The 27,672-nt window shown below is 37.1% G+C and overlaps 1 protein-coding gene across 4 annotated transcripts in view; it reads left to right on the forward strand.

The window, feature by feature from the left end:
- The window catches only part of LOC131033457 (uncharacterized), a 262,765-nt gene that overhangs the window by 228,182 nt on the left and 6,911 nt on the right, over positions 1 to 27,672 (forward strand). For all 4 annotated transcript variants that reach the window (XM_057964694.2, XM_057964692.2, XM_057964693.2 and 1 more), the window contains one exon: positions 21,794 to 21,866. In XM_057964694.2, coding sequence (XP_057820677.2) covers positions 21,794 to 21,866 — 73 coding nt within the window. The remainder of the gene's footprint in view (positions 1 to 21,793; positions 21,867 to 27,672) is intronic.

Raw genomic sequence — 27,672 nt, forward strand, 5'->3', positions numbered from 1 at the left:
GATGCCAAGTTCGCCAAAAAACTTCGAAATTTTTTTTAAAAAAAATTCTAATTAAATTGGCATTTAATGAAAGGCGCACAACATTTAATAATTAATTTTGGAGCCTTGGAAAATCGTTTTTTTAATTAATTGAGGCATTTCGAAATTAATTATTATTAAATTAAAGTTAAAAGAAGAGCGCTTGAGTTATCCTTTTTATTGCTTAATTAAGTCGGCCTTATTCTTTTATTAATTTTTGTTTATTTTGGCCTATTTTCACCAAGTCGGCCTATGGGAGATGTAGAAGGTGAGCGCTCTATATATTGGAGGTGTTGTTTCACAATTCAAATCATTCAATCATCCTTTCAAGTGCAAAATTGGAGAGCAATTTGAGGAGCGAAATCCAGAAGCTAAGGAAGGCGAAATTCATCTTGAAGGCTATTGGAGAGGCGTATTTCTTGCTAGATTGGAGGATAATTTCCAGATTTTTGAAGACATTTGAAGGCGAATTTCCAGATCTTGAAGAGGCTAGTGCAAGATGGAGTTCTTTTCCAAGCTAAAGGGGGCGCATTTTGCTAAAGGGAGTCTTGATCTACATTTTGCCTAGCGAATTCTCCTATTTTTGCATCATTTTTTAGAATTAATTCCCAAGTGGAGGTATGGCGTAATCACCTTGGCACCATTTTTGAAGATTTAAATTTTGCTTTGAAAATCCTAAATTAGGAAATGATAACTCAAGATTTATCATGAGGTTTCCTAAATTAAAATCTTGAATCTTCCTTTTAAAGTTTAATTTTTAGATTTCAAGATATATTATTAATTGTGAAATGTTGTGTAGGTATCAAGATGGCGACTCCCAAGCTCGAAAGATCTACAAGTCGAAAGACTCTTCTCAAGGAAAATCTAGCCAGATCAAGGACGGTCTCATCAAGGACGATGAAGCAAGGACAAGGGCGACCTCCTCCATCCTAGCATCGACAAGGACAACCTTCTTCGATCCAGCATCATCAAGATAAGGGCAACCTCTTCCAATCCAACATTCCAAGGTGAGGTACATCATCATCCTGCAAATCAAGGACACAAGAAGTCAGAGCAAAGGGTTCGTTGAAGAAGCAGATAGTTCCAGATGAATTAATTAAAGCTAGCTTCTCAACAACATCAAGTTGAATATCTACCAAGTTACAATTGTCGGACGAGGTGGCATCCTAGTCATCGCTCATCCAGTCAGTGTGGTCCACCTCAGCATTTCCAGATTCAATGTACCTAACTCATGGAAGGTGGCACAAACTTCTATGTACCTACCCCGGCTATTCATTGGTCGAATTTTCTAGAGAGGACATGTGTCCAAGCAATACAATTTTATCATTGGTCAAGCATTAAATGTTATGTAATGGTTGTAACAAACCCTAATTAGGGTTTTCATTGTAAAATCTTGGCCATTGATCTCAAATTGATCTAAGCCATCGAATTGTATTGAGGGCACTATATAAGCCCTAGCATTTCATTTTGTAAAGGCAATTAGAGAGAGTTAGAATAGTTAGTAAGCAGTTGGAAGTATTAGAATAGCAATTAGAGTAGAGTAGAGAGAGAAGGCAAAGATTGTTGCCAAGATGTTGTTGTAAAAGACTTGTAACTTCATTGAAGAAATGGTGAAATTTATGGGTCGATTCGACAATTTGCATGGTCTTTATACTTCTCATATTTGATTTCATGTTATTAGATGAGTAGAAGAAATGTGCTTGATTGATGGTGAAATTCGTATATCCATACTACTAGCAGTTTGTTGATTGCAGACTTGCCTTGTGTAGTCAACTGGAATCGTTCAGCTTAAGCCTAACTTCAATTATCGCTTCTTCATTGATATGCATCAGCGTGATGGTGTCTATGCCTGCAGTGATGATTTGAACATTATAAAGCTTTCCTTTGAAGATCGCACTAGCCTTGTGGAGATGGTCCAGCGATGTCAAAACAAGACTTAGTTAGAATTTCTCAAAGATCATTCATTGCTCTTACATTCTTAGTGTTAGGATTAGATCTTTTCCTCGCCCTCATCTTTTTTCCTTTTTTTCAAATCAAAGCTAGTGAAATCCTGTGTTCAAGCAATATTCAAAGCAAATCAGAAGTTCAATCATCAAATGTAAGTCCCCTTGTGATTCCAGCAAATCACATCATACCACAGAGAGCTTATCCACACGTAGAGACCCTACATACAAGAACCTTGAAGTCATCCTGATTGATCCTTTTTCGCGATATCTTCAGCAATCAGAGGCTTTACTGAAGAGAGGATAAGGTACCTTTAGGTATTTTATTCTGTGTTTGATAGTGTACAAAATACACGTCAACACCGCTACATAAGCGGTAGAGTGATTGTTCTTCAGTTTCTTTTATCATCCTTGGCTGGTTTACCGCCAAGTGATTTTTAATATTTTCCATATCCCACTGAAAAGTGGAAAGGGTTGGCTTTCCGCCCAAGCATTGTATTATTTCCAGTTATTTGAAGCTAACGATCCCCTCAACACCGTATGCTCTCACCTTCCCATATTGGGCACTTGGTGATCAGAAAGTGGAAGGGTTAGAATTTCAGCATTATTGTATCTTGATTTCCTAACCTTAATGGGTTCTTGTTGTGATTGTAACTAGAAATAAATTGAAAAAAAATTGTGCGGATACTACATTATATAAGGCAAAATTAATGCCGAATTTTTTTTCGAATTTTTTCCCCTTGTCGAATTTCATCCGAATTTTATGGGTGCCGAACTCGAATTCGAATTCGAACATGGTGACTTAGGTTTATACAAAATAGTGAGCTTGTTGCTACCATGGAAGCTAAGTATGAAAAGCAATTCGAGGTAGCGTTGCGTCCATTGCTAAGGATTCAAGAAGAGCTAATAGGTGAAATGTTCCATGCTTATAATCTAAGATTTCCATTTGAGTTCAATTTTTACCACCATATAATCACTAACGAGCAGGATTTTGATTTACATGTTTTGAACGCTCGTGGGATAATACATCACCAAGAGCGACCTCCAAAAGTTGTTGAGGATCTCTTTTCACACAATATGTTGGGGAGTGATAGCATGCAAGAGTCACCATTTGAACACGAACAACACTAGGTTGTCTCTTTCCCTGCTCTTAATTTTGAAAGTTATGAAATTGATTATGGGTGTTTAGGAAGAACAACTTGCATTTAGATTGACCATGGACCTAATGAATTGCCACAACTGCTTATCCTAAGAGAGGTATTGATTGAATATGAGAGATGCATTGTGAGAGCCTACTTCTCCGAGTTCAAGGATGAGTTTGCACAACTTCGAACCATCACCTTTGCCACGCTCTTGTTGCATAATATGAGAAGTCACATCAACTAATGTACATATGTTGGTTTTTTGGATCTTGACCATTCTAAGAGTATATGGCTTAGGGTATTTTTCGTGTGTTTTAGTTTAGCTGAGTTTTGTCGAGCTAGGTTATTTGTTTGCCTTGAGTCTTTTGGCTCGAGATTATTGGGTGGCTCAAGTAGTTTAGTTTGATTTGGTTTGCTTTAGCTTGGTTTAGTTTGCTTTGGCAAGTCGTTGCTTAGTTTAGGTGTCCTTAGTGGGACCTGTGTTTGTGAGAAAGGCGTTTGTGGTGTTTTTGCACGCTCTAGCACAATTTGGATCTTATGTTCGGTCCATTTCCTAGAAAAACTATTCATGAAGTGCTTTAGAATCCAAGGTTATTCTTCTCGAATTTTATCATTTGGTTAGGATTTGTACTTGACACGGAAGGGAATCACTTATTGTGTCTTGATGCTAGTATCTTTCGATAACTATTTTTTTACACTATTAATTGCTCTAAGTCATTGTTGTTTCTTAGGTGAAGTCGTGGCTAGTGAAAAATCTAAAATCCTACTTCAGCATCACTGTAATTCTCAAACTCGGGTGAGCTTCATTGCTTATGAGCCAATTGTGAAATGTGTGAAAGGAAAAGCTGTATCAAAAGAAAAGAAATAAAAATGAGAAAGCAAAAGAGAAAAATATAGAAGAACAAAAATTAAATGAAAAGAAATATCAAAATATTTGGCTATTGGGAACATGCGAGTAACTCCATCAGGGCTATGGATCCCTTGCTAGCAATGGAGCAATATTCGTGAGATTACAACGATAACTTCGTCGGGGCTATGGACACTCGCTGGCAATGAGGCTCTATCCAAGATTCTTTTGAAGTTAGGACCACTCACGTAGCTCATCATGGTGGATTTTGAGGGTCACAATGGTCTTGTGAGTTGGAATGAATACATTTGCACACACATGGGTAATCAAAGACTAAGTCCCTTGATCTAGTTTGGGATTCTTCTTTCCTTTTGAGTATGCTTCCTAGTTACTTGATAGGTTGGGTTGAGTTTTCTGGAGATTCTAGGTTTGGATTGAGTCTTTATCTTTGAAATGTTCAGGAACATTTATTCGAGGTGGCGCTAGATGTTGTGACGTTTACACACATCGCCCCATTACAAATGGTGACTCCCACTTTTTTGCTTCCTAGCATAGTTGTTTTGTTTAGTTTGCTTAGCTTGGCAATAGTTCAAGTCTTTAACCTTTGCTTCTGAGAAGGTTTGGTTTGGTTAGTCCAAGATGGAGTAAGTCTTAGGAGAGCAGTGTTTGTCTTTGGGGTATATTTGAGTCAAATGGCATTGTCAACATGGTGAAAGTTGCTCAATGTTGTAAACTTGTCAAAAACTATCGAAATTGCAAAGTTATCGAAGATGCAAGAAATGTTGTCAAAATTGTCGAGAGGGTGAAAATGCAAGTGGAGATGTCACATTCTAATTGGAAATTTTACTTGCGATTCCACTATGAATTGCAAGTATTTCATGTATTTCTAGCTTAGCATGAAGGGTGAAGTAACCTGATATGGTGCAAATTACTCCAGCTTGTCACCTAGTATACCATATTCAGAAATGAGATCTGATGTAAAATTAAAATTCAGTCAAGAACATCAGATTTCAAAAGTGATTGATGTTGTTTTAACAATGCGTAAGTTGAATTTCAGTTCATTTTTCTTAATTCAAATTGTGTTCTTTTCAGGTTGGAACCTGTTGACGTGTATTTTGTACACAACCAAACATAGAATAAAATACCCAAATGGTACCTTATCCTCTCTTGAGTAAAGTCTCTGAATGCTGAAGTTATCGCGAAAAGGATCAATTAGGGTGACTTCAAGGTTCTTCATTGTAGGATCTCTACGTGTGGATAAGCACCAGTGGTCATTGTGAATGCTGTTTCTTCAAGGGGCCTTACGTATTTTCGAGCTGCAGGAACAGGATTTTCCTAAATGCTAACATGTTCTCAAAAAAAAGCAAAAGATAGGGTTTTCAAGAGATGAATTCTAATCTAATCCTAAGAATGACTCAATGTAGGCTAGACTTGGTAAGATTCTACCAATTTCAATATTGCCAAGGAATTACAACTCTGTTGTCCTCATTTTTGTTTTCAAAAATGAAGGACCACTACAATGAAATTTTTATGAAAAAATTGAAATTTTTACTCTATGGCACGCTTCCCAAGGCAGAATTTCGACTAATCCTTGGACTGGCTTGATCCTCGGTTCATTCTCGAACTAGGTTTCGAATTTCATCCAATTCTGGGTTCGTTTGCTATGCCTTTCCTTCAATTTCGGGTTTTAAAACCCAGACTGCAGGTGGAGAATTTTCTTCAAACTGCAAGTTTTAATGATATTCATTGTTATGGTCTTTGTAGGGGAATTTTTGATCAATTACATGTGCACTTTTATTTAAAAGATGTTACTTGTAATTTATTTTAAGTTTCCCCTTTGTTGTTTTATCTTTTTATTGATTTTTGGTCATTTTTAGTTAAAATAGGGATTTTTTGGCTCAACTGCAAGTAAACTTGCAGTTTGTTCAAAAAACCCCTACTTTAATGGTTTTTACATGTAATAGGGATTTTAAATCCCCATTACATATGTGCAAGTGTTTTTAACTTGTTGTAGGGATTTTATTTCCCTTTTACAAGTATTTTTTTAAACTTGCAGTTTGCTCCAAAAAACCCGATTTTGCCTTGCAAATGCATTTTTGACAATTTTAAACTTGTCATTTGTCCAAAAAAACCCGATTTTGGCTTGATGAGTGAAAAAGTGAAAAATTAAACTTGCTATTTGTCTTAAAAAACCCGATTTTGGCATGAAAGTGGGAAAAGTGAAAATAAAACTTGTTATTTTCTCTCTAAAACCCGATTTGCTTCATTTTGGACAAATCGAACTTGTCATGTGTCTCCCAAAACCCGATTTGCATGAAAAATTGATTTGTTGAAGATTTCAAAGCAATTTTTTGTGGAGATTTTTTTAGGGAGGAAAGGCGTTTTTGCTTCTACCCTATTTTCATGCAATCATCAACATCTTTCATGCCAAATGGAGGTTATATTGACTGGTTTTTGAAGCTAAATCAGCAAAAACGTGGTTCTTTAAACCCACATTTTGGGCGATTTTTACTTCATAAATCTGCAGTCTCCTTAAGCGTTTTGTCTTCTTCTACCTAGGCGTGGAGGGAGAGAGGGTTTTCGCACCATTTAATGATGCCGTTGGAGTTTATTATGGTGGCCACGTGATTTCCTTTGGCCACGTTTTCTCCCTTTGGCAGCGTTTTCAGTCATTTGGATCATTGTTTCTTCTTCTACCTTAGGCGTTTTGCTTGGATGCACACTCTCATTGGCATTTTGGTCCTCCAAGTTTAAGATCGCTGCTATATTTGGGGCATTTTTACAAAAAACGTGATAAGGGTTTGATTTTCCGGATTGCTCCTTTTCACCGGTTTTGCTTCTTCATTTCAAGAATTGTTGCATTGTTGGAGAAGCATTTTGCATTTTTAAGAAAGGTATGTTCTCCTTCCTTTCTTCTCTTCATTTTATTATTTTCTTGTTTTCTTTATTTTTCGTTATTAGTTACATTTTTTGGCATGTGATGTTCTTCCCTAAAAAAATTTGGTTTTCGTGAAAGAAATCTTCCCCTTGAAATGCAATTGTTGAATTGTATTGTTCTTCTCAAAATTCCTTCTTAACTTGTATTCGGGATTTTTAATCTCGATTACAAGTTCGCTGGAAATTTTTGTCCTTCCCCTACAATTAAGGAATTTAATCATTTTTGGTTAAAATTCCAAGCTTGAAAAGTGTGAAATACCCCTCCCTTGCAAATTCGGGTTTTAAAAACCGGATTACATGTTGAAGAGTTCTTCCCATTTTCATAAAAATGACTTTCCCGGATATTCCCATTTCAGCATACGAGCCTTCTCTTGATCAACAACGAGAAAGTGTGTTGAAAGTTCCTGAAGATAATCCCACTTGCTTCAGTTATCAGAAATTGATACTTCCACTTCTGGTTTTGAAGAATTCATGAGGCAATCTTCATGTCCATTGGTAACTGAGCAAACCGTGGTCGCTATTCAAACAGATATTCCTCCCAGGGTGACCACGGTAATTCAAACAGAAACTGCTTCTCCTTTGCCTACGGCTGCTACTGGAAGTGAGTTGATGACTTTGCCTCCATGGCTTAGTTCTTTCACCCCGAAAAGAAAGAAGCAAGAGATCTCACCTGATGCCTTTGACTACCAGCAACTCAAACAGTCCAGATCCAAAGTTGCTAAGAAGGCGAAGACTATCTCTAGGGTAACTGTTGATAGCAACAAGATGAAAGTAGTTGAAATTGTGGAACCTATTGCAGATAAACCACTTGATGAAATGTCAACTGCTGATTATAAGGTCACAAGGGTAGAATTGGGCAAGCAAACACATGAGGTCATTAAACATGATGCTCAGTTTTCTGTTGCTTCACTAGTGCAAAGGTGTGACGGTCTTCTTGCAAAGAAAGACAAGCTAGAAGAAGAAAACCGACAGCTCATGGCAGCCATTCATAAAATCACAAAACCTGCTGCTGAAGGGAGTAACTCCATAGGTTCTTCTGGTTCCCAAGAATCGATTCGTGGAGTGGAAAGAGCTGCTCAGAAAGTACAAGCACTGGATTCCTGGGTTGATCAGCTTCATGATCAATGTGTACAAGTGGTAAAAGACATTTTTCAAATAATGTCTAAGTTGGAAACCATTGAGGAGAAACTGGATCAGACTTCTAACACTTTCAAAAAGAATCTGGAAAGCGTTGAGAAAAGTCTGGCAATCTGGCGTACCATGCCCCAACAACAGCTGAGTATTTTGCAGGAGCACGCCATCATCTCTTCCAGGGTCATGTACTTGGAATTTGAGGAACTCATGGAAAACAAGACCCTTGTTCTTAAATCCCTCATTGAGGAGATCAATGATGCAAGGAGATTCCGGGATGAAATCTATCGAGGTATTGTCTCACATTGTGAAAGGGCCTCTTGCAATATAGTAAGTCAGGATGGAAAGCTGATTCCAGAAGAAGAAGTTCTTGCTGATTTACAGATGAGGATTCATAATGAATGGAGGAGCGAACAATTCTCGGCAGCTTCAATTCAAGCATTGATGAAACACCAAGCCTTTTTGCATGAGATCCGGTCTATCCTGGATAAAGACAATTCCGCGCTCCTCCACTGTCACGACACTATTGTGAAGACTATGGTTGTTGCTAAGAACACCCATGAACCGAATCCCGAGGAACTACAAGCGAGCATCTGGAAATTTCAAAGATTCGTGTCTTCACAAAATGCAACTTAAGTGTTTTTCAACACTTAGTTGAATTTTCCCTCTTTTGTAATCTTTAGTTGTAATTTTGTTTTGACAAGTTACATGTAAAAGTATTTTTGTAAAACGCAAGTTACACATTACTTGCACTTTTGTTAATTACATGTAAGGCAACTACAAGTTGTGTCCAATTAGGACTGTAGTTGGAATAAGTCTTAGTTAGTTAGAGTAACTCTTAGTTAATTAATGAAGTCTCAGTTATTTATTGAATGAGTCTTGGTGGTTGAGAGAATCTCTCAAGTTAGTTAGGATCCTCCCACCTTTTTCTCAAGGCTCCTCCTCTATAAATACTTGAGAGGTCCATTGTAAATATATCTTTTGGAAAGCAAGCAAAAACTCTGTCAAATTTATAGCAAGAAGTCTTTAAGCTTATGTATGTGAATTGAAGGTTTTGAAGAATAAGAAAGAAGGATTACTCAAGTTTTGAGTCTTTGAGCTACATGTTTGAGTTTGAATCTTTTTATTTCTTCTATGCAAAGTGTTTCTAAAGGAGCTTAGTCCAATCTGATTTGAAGTCTTTGAGCTGCAAGTAGAGAAGATTAATTAAAATAGGAAAATCTCTAGAAGGAGCAGCAAGTCTTTGAGCTTGCGTCTATTCTTGAGGAAAAAATACTGTTTGATAAGAAATAGCAGCAAGTCTTTGAGCTTGCATTAGTTCTTGTCTTTGTGTTAAAAGAATAAATTATTCCAGTCTTTGAGCTGTTGTCTTTTATTCGTTGTAAAATTTAGTATAGCAAAGGGTAGATAGGACTTCCAATAGTCAAGTCTTTGAGCTTGATATTGTTGTCCCGTCCCGAAGGAAGTGACGGAAGTCTTTGCGCTTTCAGGAAACTTCATTTCCTTTCTCTCATTTCACTTGAAAGTAGTTACTGCTGTTCATTTTCAATCGCTATCCTTTTCTGTGAAGAGAAAAGGATATTGTCTTTCTTGAAGAAAGAAGGAAGACTGCTGTCCCATCCTGTTTTTATTTCAGTTTTAGTTAGATAGGGGGAGCCTTCCCTTAATTAGGAGAGTTTTTACTCGTGTGCTGTGGTTGAAACCACAATTTTGTATATTTCTCCCAAGTGTACAAAATTTTCAACCAACAAACTCTACTGGAATTGATGCGATCTTCTAAGGTGATTAGTGGTTTTCCAATCATCAAGAATTATAGATACTACCATAAAGATACATATCAATATTTCAATAACGATTGAAGGTTCAAACAATCTCAATATCTCCAGTTGACCACACAAGGCGTCCTTACAATCAGTAAGAAGCTAGTGGTTTGGAACATGAATCTCGCCAAAGATTAAGCACAACACTTAGTCCTTCAAACTTAAATACTACTTCGACCAAGAATGATTCAAGAAAGTAAACAACCATGAAGATAGCCACAAGAATTGCAATAAAACACCATAACTTCAATATTTTATTGATCTCAAAGCCAAAATAGACAACAATTGTTCGAAATTCTCTCTTCACTACTCAATCTTGCTACAAAATAACTTTCTCTCTAAGCTCTCTAATCTCTTTTTCTAAAATCTAATCTGATCTCCTTTTCTAATGACAAAATGAAAATGAGTGAGGGTATATATAGCATCCTCAATTACAATGAACGGCCCAGATCAAAAGAAGATCAACGACTGAGATTCTGACACCTAAACCCTAATTAGGGTTTGTTACAAAAAGTTCCCTTTTTAGATGAACATTATTAAATGCATAGCCAAATATTTAATTGGCACAAAAGTCGAGGAAACATAGACCAATGATAATTAAGATGCCACATCATTCTATAACAACCTTTCTTCTAGAACCTTGTTCCCTTTCCAATGCTCTTTCTTAGCATATGCAACGAATCTGGACACAATTCCTTCAACCTCAACAATGGGAATCTCAGGGAGATTCTTCATTCGTTCCTCCAAGTGGATAACCTGATCAAAGGTAGTGAGAAGAGCCGCTTCCCATCCAGGTTCGAGTTCTTTGATCTTCTCAATCAGGAGCATAGTAGTGAACATTAGATCCCGCTGCTCATCTGTGATGACATTCTCATCTTTGCAAAAGATGACCTTGACTCTCTCTTCCAACTCTTAGAGGTTCACATCCGTCTCAACTTCAATCCGCCTGCCAAGAATGGTACACAACACTTCAAACACTTTATCCTGAATTGGATGGATGACACCTTCAACTTGATTGCATTTGGTGCTGATGTCTTCGAAAAGAACCTCTTTCATCTGGAGTAGAGTTGACCACTAAAGTAGGTTATGAGTTCCTCCATCCATTATCTTTTCTTGTGCTAGGATCTTCCTTGGTGTTTGCCTGATTACTTGCAGAATAGGAATGATAACATCTCTAGTGTGAGCGAAAGTGGCTACAGTTATCATTAGATTGTGGACGATCTCAAGGATCTGGATAGCTCGGTGGATTGTCTTCATCATTCTTGTTGTAAATTCAACAGCTACTGTGTGGGATTTGTCAATCCAAGAGCTCATAAGCTGAACCAAGCTCTTGACTCTTTCTGCCTCGCCAACTGATTCAAGGGGAAGTGCTTGCACAGGAGATACAGATGGATCCTGACGTCTTAAGGGCTGATTGAGATGACTAAAGTAGCCTCTCCAAGCACCGACCTCTCTCTCAAGCTTCCTATTCTTTTCCATTTCTTCTTTAAGTTTTCCCTTAAGTGCTTCAAATGAATTAGTTGCCTCATCCATTGCCTATTCAGTAGTGAGTGGACCAAGCTCAAATGTTTCTACATCATACTCATCTGCAAGAATTTCACCTTCATACTTGTCCACCACTGGCGTAGCTATCTGCAATTTCCTGGATCCTGTCTCATCCCTTATCACTTTGGACATCTTCGTGGCCTTCCTCTTCTCTGTTACTTCTTGAGAATTTCCTATAAGGCTCTCTAAGTCAATAACATCTTCCTCTTCTTCAATCACAATCACCCTTGTCAGTCTCTCTTTCAACCAATCTGGAATGGCAGATCTTGTCTCTCTCACTTGTATTTCTTTAGGCAGTGGTTCATCCTCTCGGAGAGGAGATGTCGCTTCATCATCATTTCCCTGATCCTCTTGTAGCTCATCAATTTGTAGAGGTTGACTTGATGAATGTTGAGGTGTTTGTCCCTTCTCTGGCTTATCATTCTGTACCATGGATTCCATAGATTCATCAATCTCAGGTACCATCTTCTCTTGACCTTCAACTTGACTTGCCTTCTTTCCATGTCGAGAAGATGTGCCTGATGGGCAATCTCGATTGGCCTCTTGCTTCTTCTTGGAGGATTCTCTTTTCTCAGGTCTTTCTTTCCTCTTTGCGCCTCTAGGATGAGAATTGTCTTCACTTACGCTTGCTCCTCCTTCTTCTGGTCTTTCCTCCAAAGTAAAAGTCATTGGTACATTCTGCTCTCTTAACTTCTAATGTTGTACATCCACCCATCTGCGAGTACATGACAAAACTGGAGCCATCAAAGCTCTCAAGTCCAAAATCTCAGGCTCGCTCCAATCTATCTTCACTCTCTTATCTTCTTTGTCATAGGATGACTGGAGATGTCTGCCATTGTCCTGAGCTTGATCGGCTACTTTGTAAACTTTGCATTTCCTGATGAAATCTAAAGGTAATCTGGATTGCATCTTTCTTTTCACTTCTAAATCACTTGAGAGATTCATCCAAAAGTCTTCCACCTGAAACTCATGTCCGTACTTCCTAGCAACTGTCTCCTCCATATAACCATAAGGATCAAAATTCTCCTGTGGGGCAAAGAAGGTGAATGAATACAAGGCCAATTTCGTCTCTGCATCCTCTGAAGCTTGAGTATTAGGACATACCTCAATTGAATTCCCCAATATGATAGGTACGGGAATTCCATTTCCATGCTTGTGTCTGGATACCATTGCACAAGCTACCAACTGCCTGGTTACCTCAAGTAGCACTATCCTGTCTGTCGGATACCTCGGCAACATGTAGGGAGGTGAAGGACACCCCTGAACTCTGATATATGTAAACTTTTGAAACTGGATGAACCATGCACCATACCTCTTCACAAGCTCTTGTGCATCCAGAGATAGTCGATTGTGAATCCCGCCTTGCAATATCCTAGTGATGTTCATCGTGAAGGTATCATTGACTAACTTGTAGTCACTTCCAGGTGGATGATGCAAATGAACATAAGAGTCACAAACTCTCACTTCTCTTGGTCCTCTTCCGATCACTCCTCTGTGAGGTAGCCCTGCATACTCAAAACTCCTGATCAAGGCATATATGACATATGAGCTCATGTGGAACGACTTGGTAGGCCTTAGTCTTCTCAACTGCACATCCAGGCTATTGCTAATAATTCTGGCCCAATGAATCGTTCCTTTCCCTTGGACAATCACTTGAATGAAGTAGAACATCCACTTCTCAAAGTAGAAGGCTTGAGGAGTCCCCGTAACTCGATTGAGCAAAGTTATCAAATCTCTGTACTCCTCCTGGAAATCAATCCTATGCGGTGTATTCGGAATCTTGTTCAGGCGAGGACGACTTTTGAGCAACCAATTCTTGTTGATGAGATTCAGGCAAGTGTCGGGATCATCTTCATACATTGACCTGGCTCCTTCTAGGCTTTTGTAAATCATATCTTTATGCTCTGGAAGATGAAGAGCTTCACTTATAGCCTCCTCTGAAAGGTAAGCTAAAGTGTTTCCTTCCTTGGATACGATCGATCTTGATTGTGAGTCATAATGGCGGGCACACTCGATCATCAGCTCATGACACTGGACTGCTGGGGGGAAACCGGCCGCCTTGATGATGCCACTTTCAATTATCTTCTTCGCAATAGGTGATGGCTTGCCAATGCAGGGGACCTCTCGAAACTTCTTCACACTGAAGTTTCCCAAGTTGGTATCTTCGATATTACTCCATTTGGACACGATCCTGGTCTCCAATTCTTCATTCTTTTGATCTTCCTTCATGAGAGCCGAGCGACTAGTAGATGCTCCCGCCTTTGGAGTCGCCATCTTGACACCTACACAACATTTCACAATTAGTAATATATCTTGAAGCGTAGAAATATAGAGTAGAAAGGAAGATTTAGGATTTTAATTAGGAAACTTCATGATAAATCTTGAGTTATCATTTCCTAATTAACTATGCCAAACCTAGAATTTTCAAAACAAAAGTTCAAAATTCAAATCTTCAACAATGGTGTCAAGATGATTTCACCATACCTCCTCTTGAGTATTAAACTCTAAGAAATGATGCAAAAATAGATGAATTTCGCTAAGCAAAATGTAGATCAAAGCTCTCCCTTGAATAAAATGCACCTCCTTTAGCCTTCAAAAGAATCAACTCCTCTTCCTTCTAGCCTCCAACACTTGAAAGAAAATCACTCCAAGCAAACCAGATTTCGCACCTTCAATTAGCTTTCCAAATTCACACTTGAAGCAATGATTGAATGATTTGAATTGTGAAAAAACACCTCCAATATATAGAGCTCTCACCCCTTTGCTCCCTCTAGGCCGACTTGGCAAAAAGAGGTTAAAAAATAAATAAAATTCCCAAAAAGGGGGGCCGACTTGGCAAAATAAATGAAAATAAGGCCTTGAGCGCTTTATATTTAATTTTAATTTAATAAAGAGTAATTTTAAATGCCTCCAAGATAGAAGTTTGATTTTTTAAGGCTTAAAATTAATTTATTAAATGCCAAAATGTCCTTTATTTAATGCCAATTTAATTTTAATTTTTTCAAATGCCTCAAAATTAGCAATTCTGGCGATCAAATGCAATTTGGAGAATATTAATTTTTAAAACAAGGCTTAATGAAACTTCCTGAGGATTTCGCCCTGGACCCTCTCTGAGGGTCAGGAGCGATTTTTGAATTTTAGCCTTGAATATTTCACATTTTGACGTGAAAATCTCCTGGAGGGTAAATCGATATCTAGTTGATGCGTTGCACTTCAAATTTGACATTTTTCATGAGGAAAATAGGTGGAATTGTCAATTTCGCCCTGGACCTTCACTGAGGGTCAGGAGCGATTTTTCATTTTTTGCTCAAATTTAGCACTTTTCCACCTCCAAAATTTCTTCAAGACATTTCAACTAGGTCCTTTCACTGAATTGCAAACTTAGCTCAATCCAATTTTGGAGAAAAGGTGTGATTTTGAAGTTTCTCGCTGTGGGCCCTCTCTGAGGGTCAGGAGCGATTTTTGCAATTTAGGCTTGATTCTTCATCATTTTTCATTAAAACTTCATTCATCAATTGGCAATGCCTTCCCTTAATCCACTCCAACCAAATTCGCTTTGTTGTTGCAAGGTAAAATGAGGATTTTCAACAATATCGCTATGGGCCCTCTCTGAGGGTCCGGAGCGATTTTTCGCTGTGGGCCTTCACTGAGGGTCAGGAGCGATTTTTCATTTTCTGACCAAAATCATCAAGTTTCAAAGGTAAAATAATATTCATCATGTTGTTGGAGGTCTCTTCGCCTTATCCTAACCTTGCCTTAGCACCATTTTGAAGAAAACATGCATTTTTTGAAAATCTCGCTGTGCACCTTCAGTGAGGGTCAGGAGCGATTTTTTCATTTTGGGCAAATTCCTTTATCTTTTAATCTTCAAATCACCTCCAAGGCATAACACATCACGTTCTCCTCCTGTCCAAGCAAGATTTAATCTCAATTCTTCAAACCAAGGAGAGAAAACTGGAAAATCGCTATGGGCCCTCTCTGAGGGTCTGTAGCGATTTTTGTAATTGCCTTCAAAATTTTGATTCTTAACGATTTCATTTCACTTCAAGGCATTTCAAACAACGTTCAAACCCATGCCTAACCTTAGCCTTCCTCAAACTTGGATGAAAAATTCCCATTTTAGGTTTCTCGCTGTGGGCCTTCTCTGAGGGTCCGGAGCGATTTTTCGCTGTGGGCCTTCAGTGAGGGTCAGGAGCGACTTTTTCATTTGAGTTGATTTCTTCTTGTGTTGATCCTCCAAATTATATTCAACGGATAGAACATGCTTTCCTTCATCCCTTCCAATCATAAAATCACTTTGATCTTGTAAGAATAATGCATATTTGAAAATCTCGTTGTGGACCCTCTCTGAGGGTCAGGAGCGATTTTTGCTACCTGGACCAAAATGCTTCACTTTTCATCTAAAAATCACTTTGCCAAGGAAGATATCATCTTGTTCTTTGTTATGAAAAAAAATTCATGTCCAAGAAAGGTCCAAAAATGTGCACACAAAGAAAATCGCCGTGGGCCCTCTCAGAGGGTCAGGAGCATTTTTTCCTTTCCTGGGCAAAACTCCTTCAATTCATCATCTTTGATCAAGTCTAGATACTTCATTATGTTCATTCTATCCTTCATAATGCCTTTGACCCCTCAAATCAACCAAATAAGGCTAGCAATGACCCTTATAAGATTTCTCGTTGTGGGCCCTCTCTGAGGGTCAGGAGCGATTTTTCTGTTTTCAACAAGGTCCTTCATCATTTCTAGCCAAAACTTCCTTAGGTGGGTGGGGAAAGTCATTTATTTTCCATTTATGATCAAAACTTAGTCTCTTTTTATTGCAAAATGAAGGAAATCAAAATCTCGCTGTGGGCCTTCTCTGAGGGTCAGGAGCGATTTTTTCATTTTTAGTTTCCAAAATTCACCATCTTTCACGTCTCCAAACCGTCCAAAGCATCAAGTCACGTTCAATCATCCTTCCAGGAGACCCTGCACAAAGCAATTTAGAAAAGTCAGTGACAAATATGACTTAAACAACATTTTCGCCCTGGGCCTTCACTGAGGGTCAGGAGCGATTTTACCCTTTTTGGCCAAACTGCTTCAAATTTAAGTCTCAAACTGCTTCACAAGGCAAAGTTAGTTCATTTTCAAGGTCAGGAACCAGTTAGCAAGCCCATCAAAAACAAGAAATTGTACTCAGGATAAATTTCGCCCTGGGCCCTTAGCAAGGGTCAGGAGCGATTTGTCTGCTTCAGGCATCATCTTGCTTCAAAAATTTGAGCAAAACTCACCTAGGCAAGAACACACAATTTCACCTTCAAAAATGCTAACACTTAGTCAAAATTGGATTTTACCCTAAAAACCCTTTATTAGACCTAACCTGAGACCTACTTGACTCCCCTGAAAGGCTTACCTTACTTCAATCGTCTCAACTCTTCGGGAGGATACTTAACAACTTTCAAAATTTGACTGGACTTAGCTTGAATAACATCAAAAGAAACCCCTAAGGTTTAGCCCTAGCCCAGACAGACCACTCACTCACTCAAAACCCTAAAAGCAGAGAGAAAAACAAGCAAAACAAAAGCGAAAAAGAGGGGGTCCCCATTCTAATGGGGCGATGTGTGAAATGGTCACAACAGAACCCAGTAATGAGGTGCATGGAGCATGAGGATGAGGGATCCAACACATTCAAGACGGAGTCTACATTCCAAGGCGAACAAAAGATCTACATTTCAATAAGGAAGTCAAGAATCAACATCATCACAACCTCAAAGGTGCAACAAGAAGAGGACTTCAATGAGGATGCACAATTACAATTCAAGGTGTTCGAGTTCAAGAGTTTCAAAGGTGAAGCGGAAGACAACCCCAAAAATGATCTTTCAACACAATTTCAAGAACATTCCAAGGGAATCACCAAGTGTTTGAAGTTCTAATTGCTCTACAAGTATGGTGAGGATGCAAGAGGGTTAAGGCAACATTTCTCTACATAAAGATCATCATAACCTCAATCACATGGGGGGGGGGCGGGGGGGGCGCATAAAGATCTGATGTAAAATTAAAATTCAGTCAAGAACATCAGATTTCAAAAGTGATTGATGTTTTAACAATGCGTAAGTTGAATTTCAGTTCATTTTTCTTAAATCAAATTGTGTTCTTTTCAGGTTGGAACCCAGCAATGAGGTGCATGGAGCATGAGGATGAGGGATTTAACACATTCAAGACGGAGTCTACATTCCAAGGCGAACAAAAGATCTACACATCAATAAGGAAGTCAAGAATCAACATCATCACAACCTCAAAGGTGCAACAAGAAGAGGACTTCAATGAGGATGCACAATTACAATTCAAGGTGTTCGAGTTCAAGAGTTTCAAAGGTGAAGCGGAAGACAACCCCAAACATGAAGGAGACTTCACATGAATTCCAAGGGATGAAAGATCTTTCAACACAATTTCAAGAACAGTCCAAGGGAATCACCAAGTGTTTGAAGTTCTAATTGCTCTACAGGTATGGCGAGGATGCAAGAGGGTTAAGGCAACATTTCTCTACATAAAGATCATCATAACCTCAATCACACGGGGGAGGCATCAAAGGAAAGACATTACAAATCAAGTGTAGGGATCAATGCCAAGGGATTTAGGACATTCAAGGCTAGCATTGCAACATGAGGAGCTCAATACAAAGCTTTCATTGCATCATGGCAATATGAGGAAGCCAAGACTGCAAGAAGTAAAGGAGAGATCACACTCACACATGCAAGGAAGAGGCAATGTTTCTCTACACCTTACAAACATCAAGGTATTGAAGGGAATTTTCAAATAGCTTTAATTTCCTCCGGAAATCCAAGATTCAAGGCTAGTACAATAGGGAGATTACTCCTACATCATGCACAAGGATGATCAAACATAAACCACATGAAAGTGTTCAAGTCAAAGACAAGGAAGGTTACGAGGTTGCATCCAACATAAGGTCATGTTCTACATCAAGCATAGGCATCACAAGATTTACATCAAACATCGCCAATGAGAGAAGGAATATGCCCAAGTTAGGAGATGAAATTGTGCAAGTGTGATCAAGGAATGGTGATAGTTTCAAAAGAGTTAATCAAAGTTAGGGACTTGATCACAAAGATGATACAATTTGGGAGTATGTCCCACTACCTTCATCACCATCACACTAGGCTGGATAATGTTTTTTTTAATACACCAGAGGTATCCCCGCGACCCAGCCCAGTACCCAACCCGCCTTACCTTGGACTTACATATTGCCAAGTTGGGGTTCGAGAAAGGGTAAGCGGAGGTGAGACTATTCCCCTAGGGGTGGTGTAAGAGCCCGCAACCAACAAACAACGGTTAAACCCGTCCCTTGGAGTCGAACTCGAGACCAATGGGGAGCAAACCCATGGCCCAAGCCAACTTCACTGAACTTTCGAGGTAATGTTGAGTATCAAGAGATATGCCTCAATCACAGACACTTTGTGATGATCTACATGACAAACTAAGGTTGCATCATAGTCATCATCAACCCACTCAGGTTTTACCACATCAGCATGTCCAAGTTCGTTGAACTTGATTCATCCAAGGGTGGAGCAAGCAACACATGGCAACACATGGCAACACATGGCAACACATCAAATATTGTTTCACATACCTAACCTATTTTCTTATTGGTTAGAAATCAAAGATGGACATGTGTCCTATATGTTGTAATAATTTCATTGGTCAAAAAAGAGTTTGTTGTAACAAACCCTAATTAGGGTTTCATTGTTAGTTCTTGACCGTTGATTTGAGAATCAATCCTTGCTCTTGAATTGTAATGGGATGTCGATATAAGACAGTACCTTCTGATTTGTAAAGGTTGATATTTAATAGTTAGTAGCAGAAGCAATGAATAGTTAACAGTTAGAGTAGAGTAGGAGGAAAGGAGATTGTTGCCAAGGCTTGTTGTAATAAACATACTGTTTTCATTGAAGTAATGATGGATTTTGGTGTGCTATTTCGACTTGTTGCATTGTCTCTACTTTTCATAGTTTAGATGTGTTAGATAGATGGAAGATTTTATTGTTGATGAATGGTGAACCTATGTTCATACCACTTGGAGTTTGTTGATTGCAAATTGCAATATGTGGTTAAAGTGAACTTGATCAAAAGCTTAACTTCAATTACTTTATGCTCATTGTTCGTGTTGTTGGTGTGCATTGGTGATATGAAAATCATTCGCTCATCCCTAGGAGATTGCACCATCTTTGTGTAGTTGTTCCCACATGGCGAATCAAAGCTTGGTTTGGTGTCACCGATTCAACAGTCATTTCCTACATTCTTAAGATTATTATAGGCTTTCTAAACCCTTGTCTTTTTTATCTTTATTTTCCAAGTCAATTGGAGTCTGGCAGAGTTCAAGCAAAACTTAGTCCCCTTGTGATTCCAGCAAGATCACATCAATTTCACCAAGTCTATCCATAGCATTTAAGTCACATAGTTAGCATTATAAACATTGGAGTTTCTTTGATTGGTCACTTTGTTTAGCATTCAAAGTTTCTTTGTTCAAGAGATGATAGAATACTTAGTATTTTATTTTGTGTTCAAGGTGTCTTAAAAAACCCATAAACAGGTATAATTCCCAAGATCCACAAACCCCTGAACTATTTGAGTTGACATCCATACTAAGATTCATCTATGTTAGGTCCCTCCTAGTCGTCAAAGTGTGCCTTCTTAATATATCTAATCTTCATCAATGTACACCATTGTTAGCTATAGCATGGATGGTTCCAAGAGTGCAAGCAATATCTGATTTATGTGCATGACCATATTCAAAAACAAGAGATTGGGTGCTGGATTCAACTCATAAAGCACTTGATACAATAAAGTGGTCCATTGAATAACTAATCTTTTGGTTGAATCTGAAAGTATTGTAATGGGTGATATCCAATGCTTTAGTTTTGTTTCACAACTAAATACCCCTTACAAAAATTTTGAACAAAAAGCTAATTTATTAATGCATCTTTCAAATTGAAATGCCCTTAACAACAACTTTGATTGGCAAGACTCGTGAATTGCTATGGCCTGACAAATTCTGGTGTGTTTGACACTTTGAAAATCTATGATATTTCTTGTGCCCTAAAATATTACTAAAACTCTACAAATTGCAATAATTCTTTTGTTGGATTTTTCATCCACCAAGTGGGTTTGGATTGCATGCCCTAACGATTATAGAAAGTATTAAAGTACCCTCATGATTCTTCTTGCAAATCACTGAGTTAAACCTTTTGTGGCTTTCAAGATTCTTGAGTGACCTGTTTTTGTAGACCATGAAGTTTGCACCCATATTTGATTTGGTTGAGATCCCTTGATGACCTTCAAAAAAGAAAACGATGTATGACAGCTCTTTAATGAGCCCCAATTTTGATACGGACCACCATGTACGATGGCACTCAACTACTAGTGACATAAATTGACTGCAATGATGTCTAGTAATGTTGCATGGATGAGGTACAATTTCCCAAATAGCGTGGAACCCTCCTAGTAGTTTTGGTGCCTCAAAATGGTAAAATGACAACAATAAATGGAGTTGATGCACTCACTATGAATGTTGATCACCCACCAAAAAAATAAAGAGGATATTATAGTGATATACCTGACATGTATATGCTTTCTAGCATTATCAATTTATTGAAAAATAAGGCACATTGATTTACCTTTACTTGTATATTTTATTTCGTGCAGATTTAACTTTGGAACAATTCCAACTCCAATATGGCTTTCGTTTTTCGGCTACCTTTTGATTTTTAAAATGAATAATAAAGTATTAAAAAAATAATAGTATTTCCAACATTTTCATAGACTACTGAAATATTTCAAACATTTTGCTTGATTTCTTCAATGCCCTTCCTACTACTCTAATGCCATTTAAGGAATATTATAAAGTAATAACAAATCTCTCAGCAAATAAAAACAAGCACCATTCCAGTCCCACATCAGCATGTATACCTTTTAAAATGTATTCCAAACGCCGAGAAAATACTTTTGTTTTGAAAAAGTTGACTTTAATTTGCTCATTGCCAAATTTCTTGAGCATATGTACAAATTTGATTCATGAGAATTTATGAGAAGCGGTCTATTCAATGAAGACTAACAAAATAAAGCACACAATTTAGTGTTTGCACCCAATTGTTCTTGATGCATAGAGAAATGAAATGTTCTAGCATAGTTCATGTGTCATGTAGAGATTATTTATGTAACGATGATTATTTTGATTTTTTAAATATATGAGCCTAGGCTAAATTATTTTTTAACAGAGTGTGAAAAATGAATATGACATACTATACGTTTCTGGTAAATGCTCCATTGTAGCATAAGCATGCTTGCTGAAGATAACGGAAAGGAAATGAACTTTTTGTCCTTATGTGATGATCTATATTCTATTTTTTATTATTGCAGATATTTACTTAAGGAAAAGAAGCGAGGCAAGGCTCTTGATCCTGTCACAAATTTTCATGTGCAGAATGGTGCTGTAAGTTTTTCTTCTGGTCAACAAGGCAGCTTATGTTTTATTATTTGAGAAAAAGTTGTTTTAAAAAAGTGACCAAAAGTGACGTAAGGAATGGGATCCAAATTCATAATTAAAAGTTTGAAGGAAAAAAGAAGTTTGTTTTGGTCAACAAGGCAGCTTATGTTTTATTATTTGAAAAAAAGTTGTTTTATAAAGTGACCAAAAGTGACATTAGGAATGTGATCCAAATTCAAAATTAAAAGTTTGAAAGGAAAAGGAGAGAAAAGAAAATAATGATTAATTTTCCCTGAAAAGCCTAAATAAGGGAGAATTGAGGAATGCAGAAGGTTATCAATTCCATTTCTCCTGAAAGTGACTAGTGTTCATCTTTTCTGTCCTAGGAAAAAAATCCTTTGATAAAGATTCCAGATTCCAAGGCAAAAACTCTCCTAGTCATTTAGTAATTTCATTTAAAGATTACCATTGAGCTGGGTAGTTGCAGGGCTTTCAATGTGTTTAATTGGTGTGAAGATTTTTACTCTTCCTAAAATTGTTTGTGTGGAGTTTCCAGTTTTATTTATTTTGGTATGAAGATTTCATTATTGATATATTATTTGCATTTGCTGTTGGGCAGCAAATATAAATTCATGCACTTGTTAAGAAGTTCCAAGGTATCATATTTCCAAATTATGTAGCTGACCATACCACTTGGTACTAGCCGTACCATCAAAAAGTTCTTAGTGCAACCTTTTGGAAGGATTTTTTCACACTCCACGAAGTGATATTAATGTTTATTTGCATCATGTGGAGTGCCTCATATTAATATAAGGGTAGCGATCAAGTTTAACAGGGAATAATATCAATGTTGCTACCTTTCAACTGATCGTGTCCTTGTTGCTGCCTTTTATCTTTATTTCTAGTTTGTTACACTAGTGAAAAGGAAGTAGCGATTAACTTTGAATGAAGTTAATATTATGTTTGAAGGTTTTTTAAACAGTTGTTGCACTAGGAAAAGAGTATTTTTACCATTTAGGGAAGGTTGCAATTTTGGGTATGGTTTGATATTCCAATTCATACTAGATATTGATAATTTCTGATAATTATTTCAGTGGTGTTTTCACAGATAATAATCAGTATTTTAGATTATTAAAATAATGTTTTACTTTGTAATTTTTTGTCCAGATTACCGCTATTATAAGTTTAGAAGTTGATTTGCTTTGTAAGTCTAGAGGGCTATGCCACCACAACATTAAGAAATCATTTACTTTCCACCTTTACAAGTCTAATGTTAATCTATATAGTTCACCCTCAAATTGGAATTTTCTAATTTAATCTAGAAGCCTTGCTGTCAAAAATGCATTTCATTACTTCCAGATTTTGTAATTGTTGTGTGGCTTTCTGCCGATAAGTATTTTTTTTATTAAACAATCTAACTCCTTTCACTGTATGTTTCCACCTTGCTCACATAGAAATTATCATGATCAAAAGGTGTTAAGGTTACATGCTTGTTCATTGTAGAAGTGAAAAAATTAAAAAAAAATCAGCTCAAGACATTACAATTTTGTAGCCTTAGACATGAGGCTTTATTTGTGAATTGCTCACTTGGAAGCCACAAACTAGAGCAAGATTCCTTGTTTATGCAATGCTAGACAACAAGAGACACAAGATTGAAGGAAAGTATTTAGAGACAACTGTATTGCAGCATGCAAGGAGGCAATGGTTTGAGAAGCTCTAGAATGGACTTAAAGACTAAGGGTGCAATTTGCGAGGAAATGAAGAATGTAAATCTATGCAGGTGGTGTGCAAATTATTGTAGGCAGTGTGCGAGAGTGTTGAGCATGAGTACTGTAAGCAGGAATGCAAGAGGTATTGAGCATTGAGCTAATGTATTGAGGATGGAATGATTTGAAGTGACACAGTTTAAAAAATTGGTCACTATTTGCATGATTTTTGAGTACTCATGGATGATTAACCCAAACAAATAATCACCTATATAATTTGAGGCCAATTTTTAGATGAAAAGTGTTGCGAGTTATTTCAAAAAAATCATGTGAGTTGCAAGAAACTTGCCAAGATTTGCATGTTTCAAAAGGCGTAGTGGACATTTAAATCATGTTTTGAAGATTTTTTAATTTTCCTCAAATGACTATGCCATGATTTGAAGATTTTTCAATTGTTGTGAATGGCTAGGGCACAATTTGAATTACAATTGCTGCAAACAGACTTAGGGCATGATTTAAGGATTTTTCCCTTCTTGAATTTTATAACTACATAGATTTTTCCTCACTCATCGACCTTCCAAGTAGCCTTCCCCTTGGCTTGCAATCCATCATGTAGTGCAAGCTTTCAGTTATCTTCACCAATGTTTGCCTTAATATAGATTGACACATGTTACAATAATAATAAATATATAAAAAAAAACAAAGACATATTAAAGAAATAAATATAGATAATATGTACATTCTCAGCTAGTTTCTCACCTTGATATAGATAGATCATAGATCGTATTCACAATGAGGAGAAATACATAGGTGGTTAATTTTTTCCCTATTATTTGTCTTTTGCTAGGTTATATTTCTATTCTTTGGTTTCCAAACAAATATGGCATCAACAATGAGATATAGTAAGCCTAAACATAGTTGAAAAACTCGGACTTGGCAATAACTTGGTAGGCCCAAAACTTTTAAAAACTCGCAACTCAACAAAAACTTAAGGAAAAACTTGGTAATAACCTAACAAATCTATCAAACATTTGAAAATACAATTTTTTTTTAAATGTTCTTCAAAACCCCCTATATTAGAATGCAATCTTTTGGGATTACACTATGTCTGTTTATATGCTCGATGTTTCAAATCACACCCAGTGATTCATCATCTGAAAAATTAAAATGAGAAAAAAACTTGTTAGTAAAGTCAAGATTGCCATCTCTGTTGGAATAAATAATTTATATATTAATTATTCACTTAATTGCATTAATTCAATAAATAATTTATTATTTAGTTAATTAAATAATTATGAATAATTAATTAATATTTATCTCCATGCATAATGCAAACTAGGAAAAGCAAACTATGTTTAGATTTTCGAGAGTTCCATGCATTAATTAGTCTATTATGCTATTTGTGCATACATGACTAATTCATGCATTCTATTTTAACTCTCAGTCTATCTTATAGACTCCACCATTTAGGGTTTCTATCTATAGAGTTAGATTTCTTTATACGGATGTCATATCCTTCATTGTAACTTAAGCAATACAAGCAATTCAATCAATTTCATTGTTATTGTCTTCAATTATTTTGTTGTTCAATTCTCTCTTTATGTGTGACAGGTATTCTTGCAAAAGATAACTGGGCTTGTGAGATTCGCATTTCACGAATTCTAACCTGGTATCAGAGCTCCAGATCTGAAGATTCTTGTTCGCTTTTTTTGGAGATTATTTCCATGCACAACAAATTGTTCATCTTGGGTTAATTTGGAGTGCACAATCAGTTCCAAAAGGCTCGAGAAAGTCAGGATCGCCTTTTTTTTCGCTGAAATCAGATACACGGAGTCCATTTTGTTAAGGTTCGAAGTTTGAGGGTTTTCTCTGTTCCAGAGGGTACCTGAAAATTCGGAGCTTTTGGGGCCCAAAGGGACCTCATGGTTGGATTCAAAAGGCCAATTCCATGAATTTTGATATATAATTTGCCTATTTTCGGTAATAGGGGCATCTGGGGCATTATTTTTTTATTGGCATGCTTTACGAGGCACAAAAATCGTTGCAGCCGTACAGCCTGCATGCACATCATTATCCACATTAGAAAAAATTTCAAAAAAATAATCTGGTAAAAAAAAAATTCATGCATAAATTTTTTTTGTTAAAATATTTTGGAGGGTGCAAGTTTTTTTTTGGAAGGAAAGTTTTTTTTAATAAAAAAAAAAAAGTCAAATCTGCACAAAAGAGTACGTACCAGGCATGCATCAGCAGGTACCGTGATGATGTCATCATCTGCATCAATGAATTTGGCGGACCCACTAAATTTGAAGCTCTTCTAAATTTAGTTGATTTTCTCTATTTTTAGCCCTCGAAAGTTCTAAAAAGAAGTGGTTGGTTTTTTCGCTCTAACTTGAGCATACGGAGGCAAAATTGGGCAAGCCATATATCGTTGGAAAGCTCTTTCCGAGCTCGATCCAGATATGGATGTATTTTTTTTAATGATTTTTCCATTTTGCAAGCTTTTTTTCCAGTTGAAGTCAAAAGTTGTTGCTTGCACTCCCAGGGGCATATCTTGTGCATCTGGACTCCATTTTTGTAGACTTCTTATCAAACCACTATCTCTTCTTTTTGAAGTCGACAGTTCTTTTTCTGGTCCTTTTCTACCTTCCTGTGATCCAAGCTCCACCTTTCTTGTCTCAGATCTCTACTTTTTCAGCATCATAGAGAGAAAGATTTCAGATTCAGTGTACCTGTCATACCTCTCCCTTGTCAGCATTATGGGGGGGGTTTCTACTGTTGGTGCTAATGCTTCCTTGGTTTCGCATTGGAGTTAGCTATGTATTAAGTATTTGTTCCTATGTACTAAGCAGATGCAGCAGTTGATTAGCCATGCATCTCGGTGAGACGGGGAACTTACGTACTTGTTCCTATGTACTAGGAGATGCAGTAGCTGTTTACCCATGCATTTCGGTGAGATGGAACACTTACCATATCGACACTCTTGCATTCCTATTTCTGGAGGTTCTTTTTTCAGCATCATAGCAATCATTCTACGACATTGTTTGCATCTTCTTTATGCTTCAATATTTCTTCATGCTTGTCTTTTGTTTCTCTTTTGGAGAGGATTTTTGTTCCCACTGGGTTTTCTCCTTTGTTCCGTTTCTGAGAAACTTGCATGTTTGTTCATGGGTACCTCATTAGGCTTTATGTCGGGACCCATCTTGCATTCATCTTTGCATGTTTTTTTCCTTCATCTTTTTTGCCTCTCTCCCCAGTTGTGCATTTAGGGGGGCTGTTGGAATAAATAATTTATGTATTAATTATTCACTTAATTGCATTAATTCACTAAATAATTTATTATTTAGTTAATTAAATAATTACGGATAATTAATTAATATTTATCTCCATGCAAAATTCAAACTAAGAAAAGAAAACTATGTATTCAAACTAAGAAAAGAAAACTATGTTTAGATTTTTGAGAGTTTCATGCATTAATTAGTCTATTATGCTATTTGTGCATACATGACTAATTCATGCATTCTGTTTTAACTCTTAATCTATCTTGTAGATTCCACCATTTAGGGTTTCTATATTTAGAGTTAGATTTCTTTATAAGGATGTCATATCCTTCATTGTAACTTAAGAAATACAAGCAATTCAGTCAATTTCATTGTTATTGTCTTCAATTATTTTGTTGTTCAATTCTCTCTTTGTGTGTGACAGGTATTCATGCAGAAGATAATTGGGCTTGTGGGATTCGCATTTCACGAATTCTAACAATCTCTCTTTCTTCTTTTCATGACTCTACCAAGAAACGTCTACTTCCCAATAAGGAGATCACCTCTCGCATTTATGGAGCCCCTAAACTTCACAAACTTGGTACTCCCCTTAGGCCAATTGTTGATACCTCCAATTCACCAACTTATAAATTGGCAGCCTACCTTGCCAACTTGATCTCTCCCTTACTTGGAAAGTCGGATTCCTTTATCAAAGACTTTAATCACTTTATTGATTTCGTTCAAGATAAAAAGGTTGAAGACAATGAGATCCTAGTTAGCTATGATGTAGTGTCTCTTTTCACTAAAGTACCCGTAGCTGACTCAATTGAATCTGTCAAACGAAAAACC

The sequence above is a fragment of the Cryptomeria japonica genome, chromosome 4, assembly GCF_030272615.1.
Source record: "Cryptomeria japonica chromosome 4, Sugi_1.0, whole genome shotgun sequence".
In the NCBI taxonomy this organism is placed as follows: domain Eukaryota; kingdom Viridiplantae; phylum Streptophyta; class Pinopsida; order Cupressales; family Cupressaceae; genus Cryptomeria; species Cryptomeria japonica.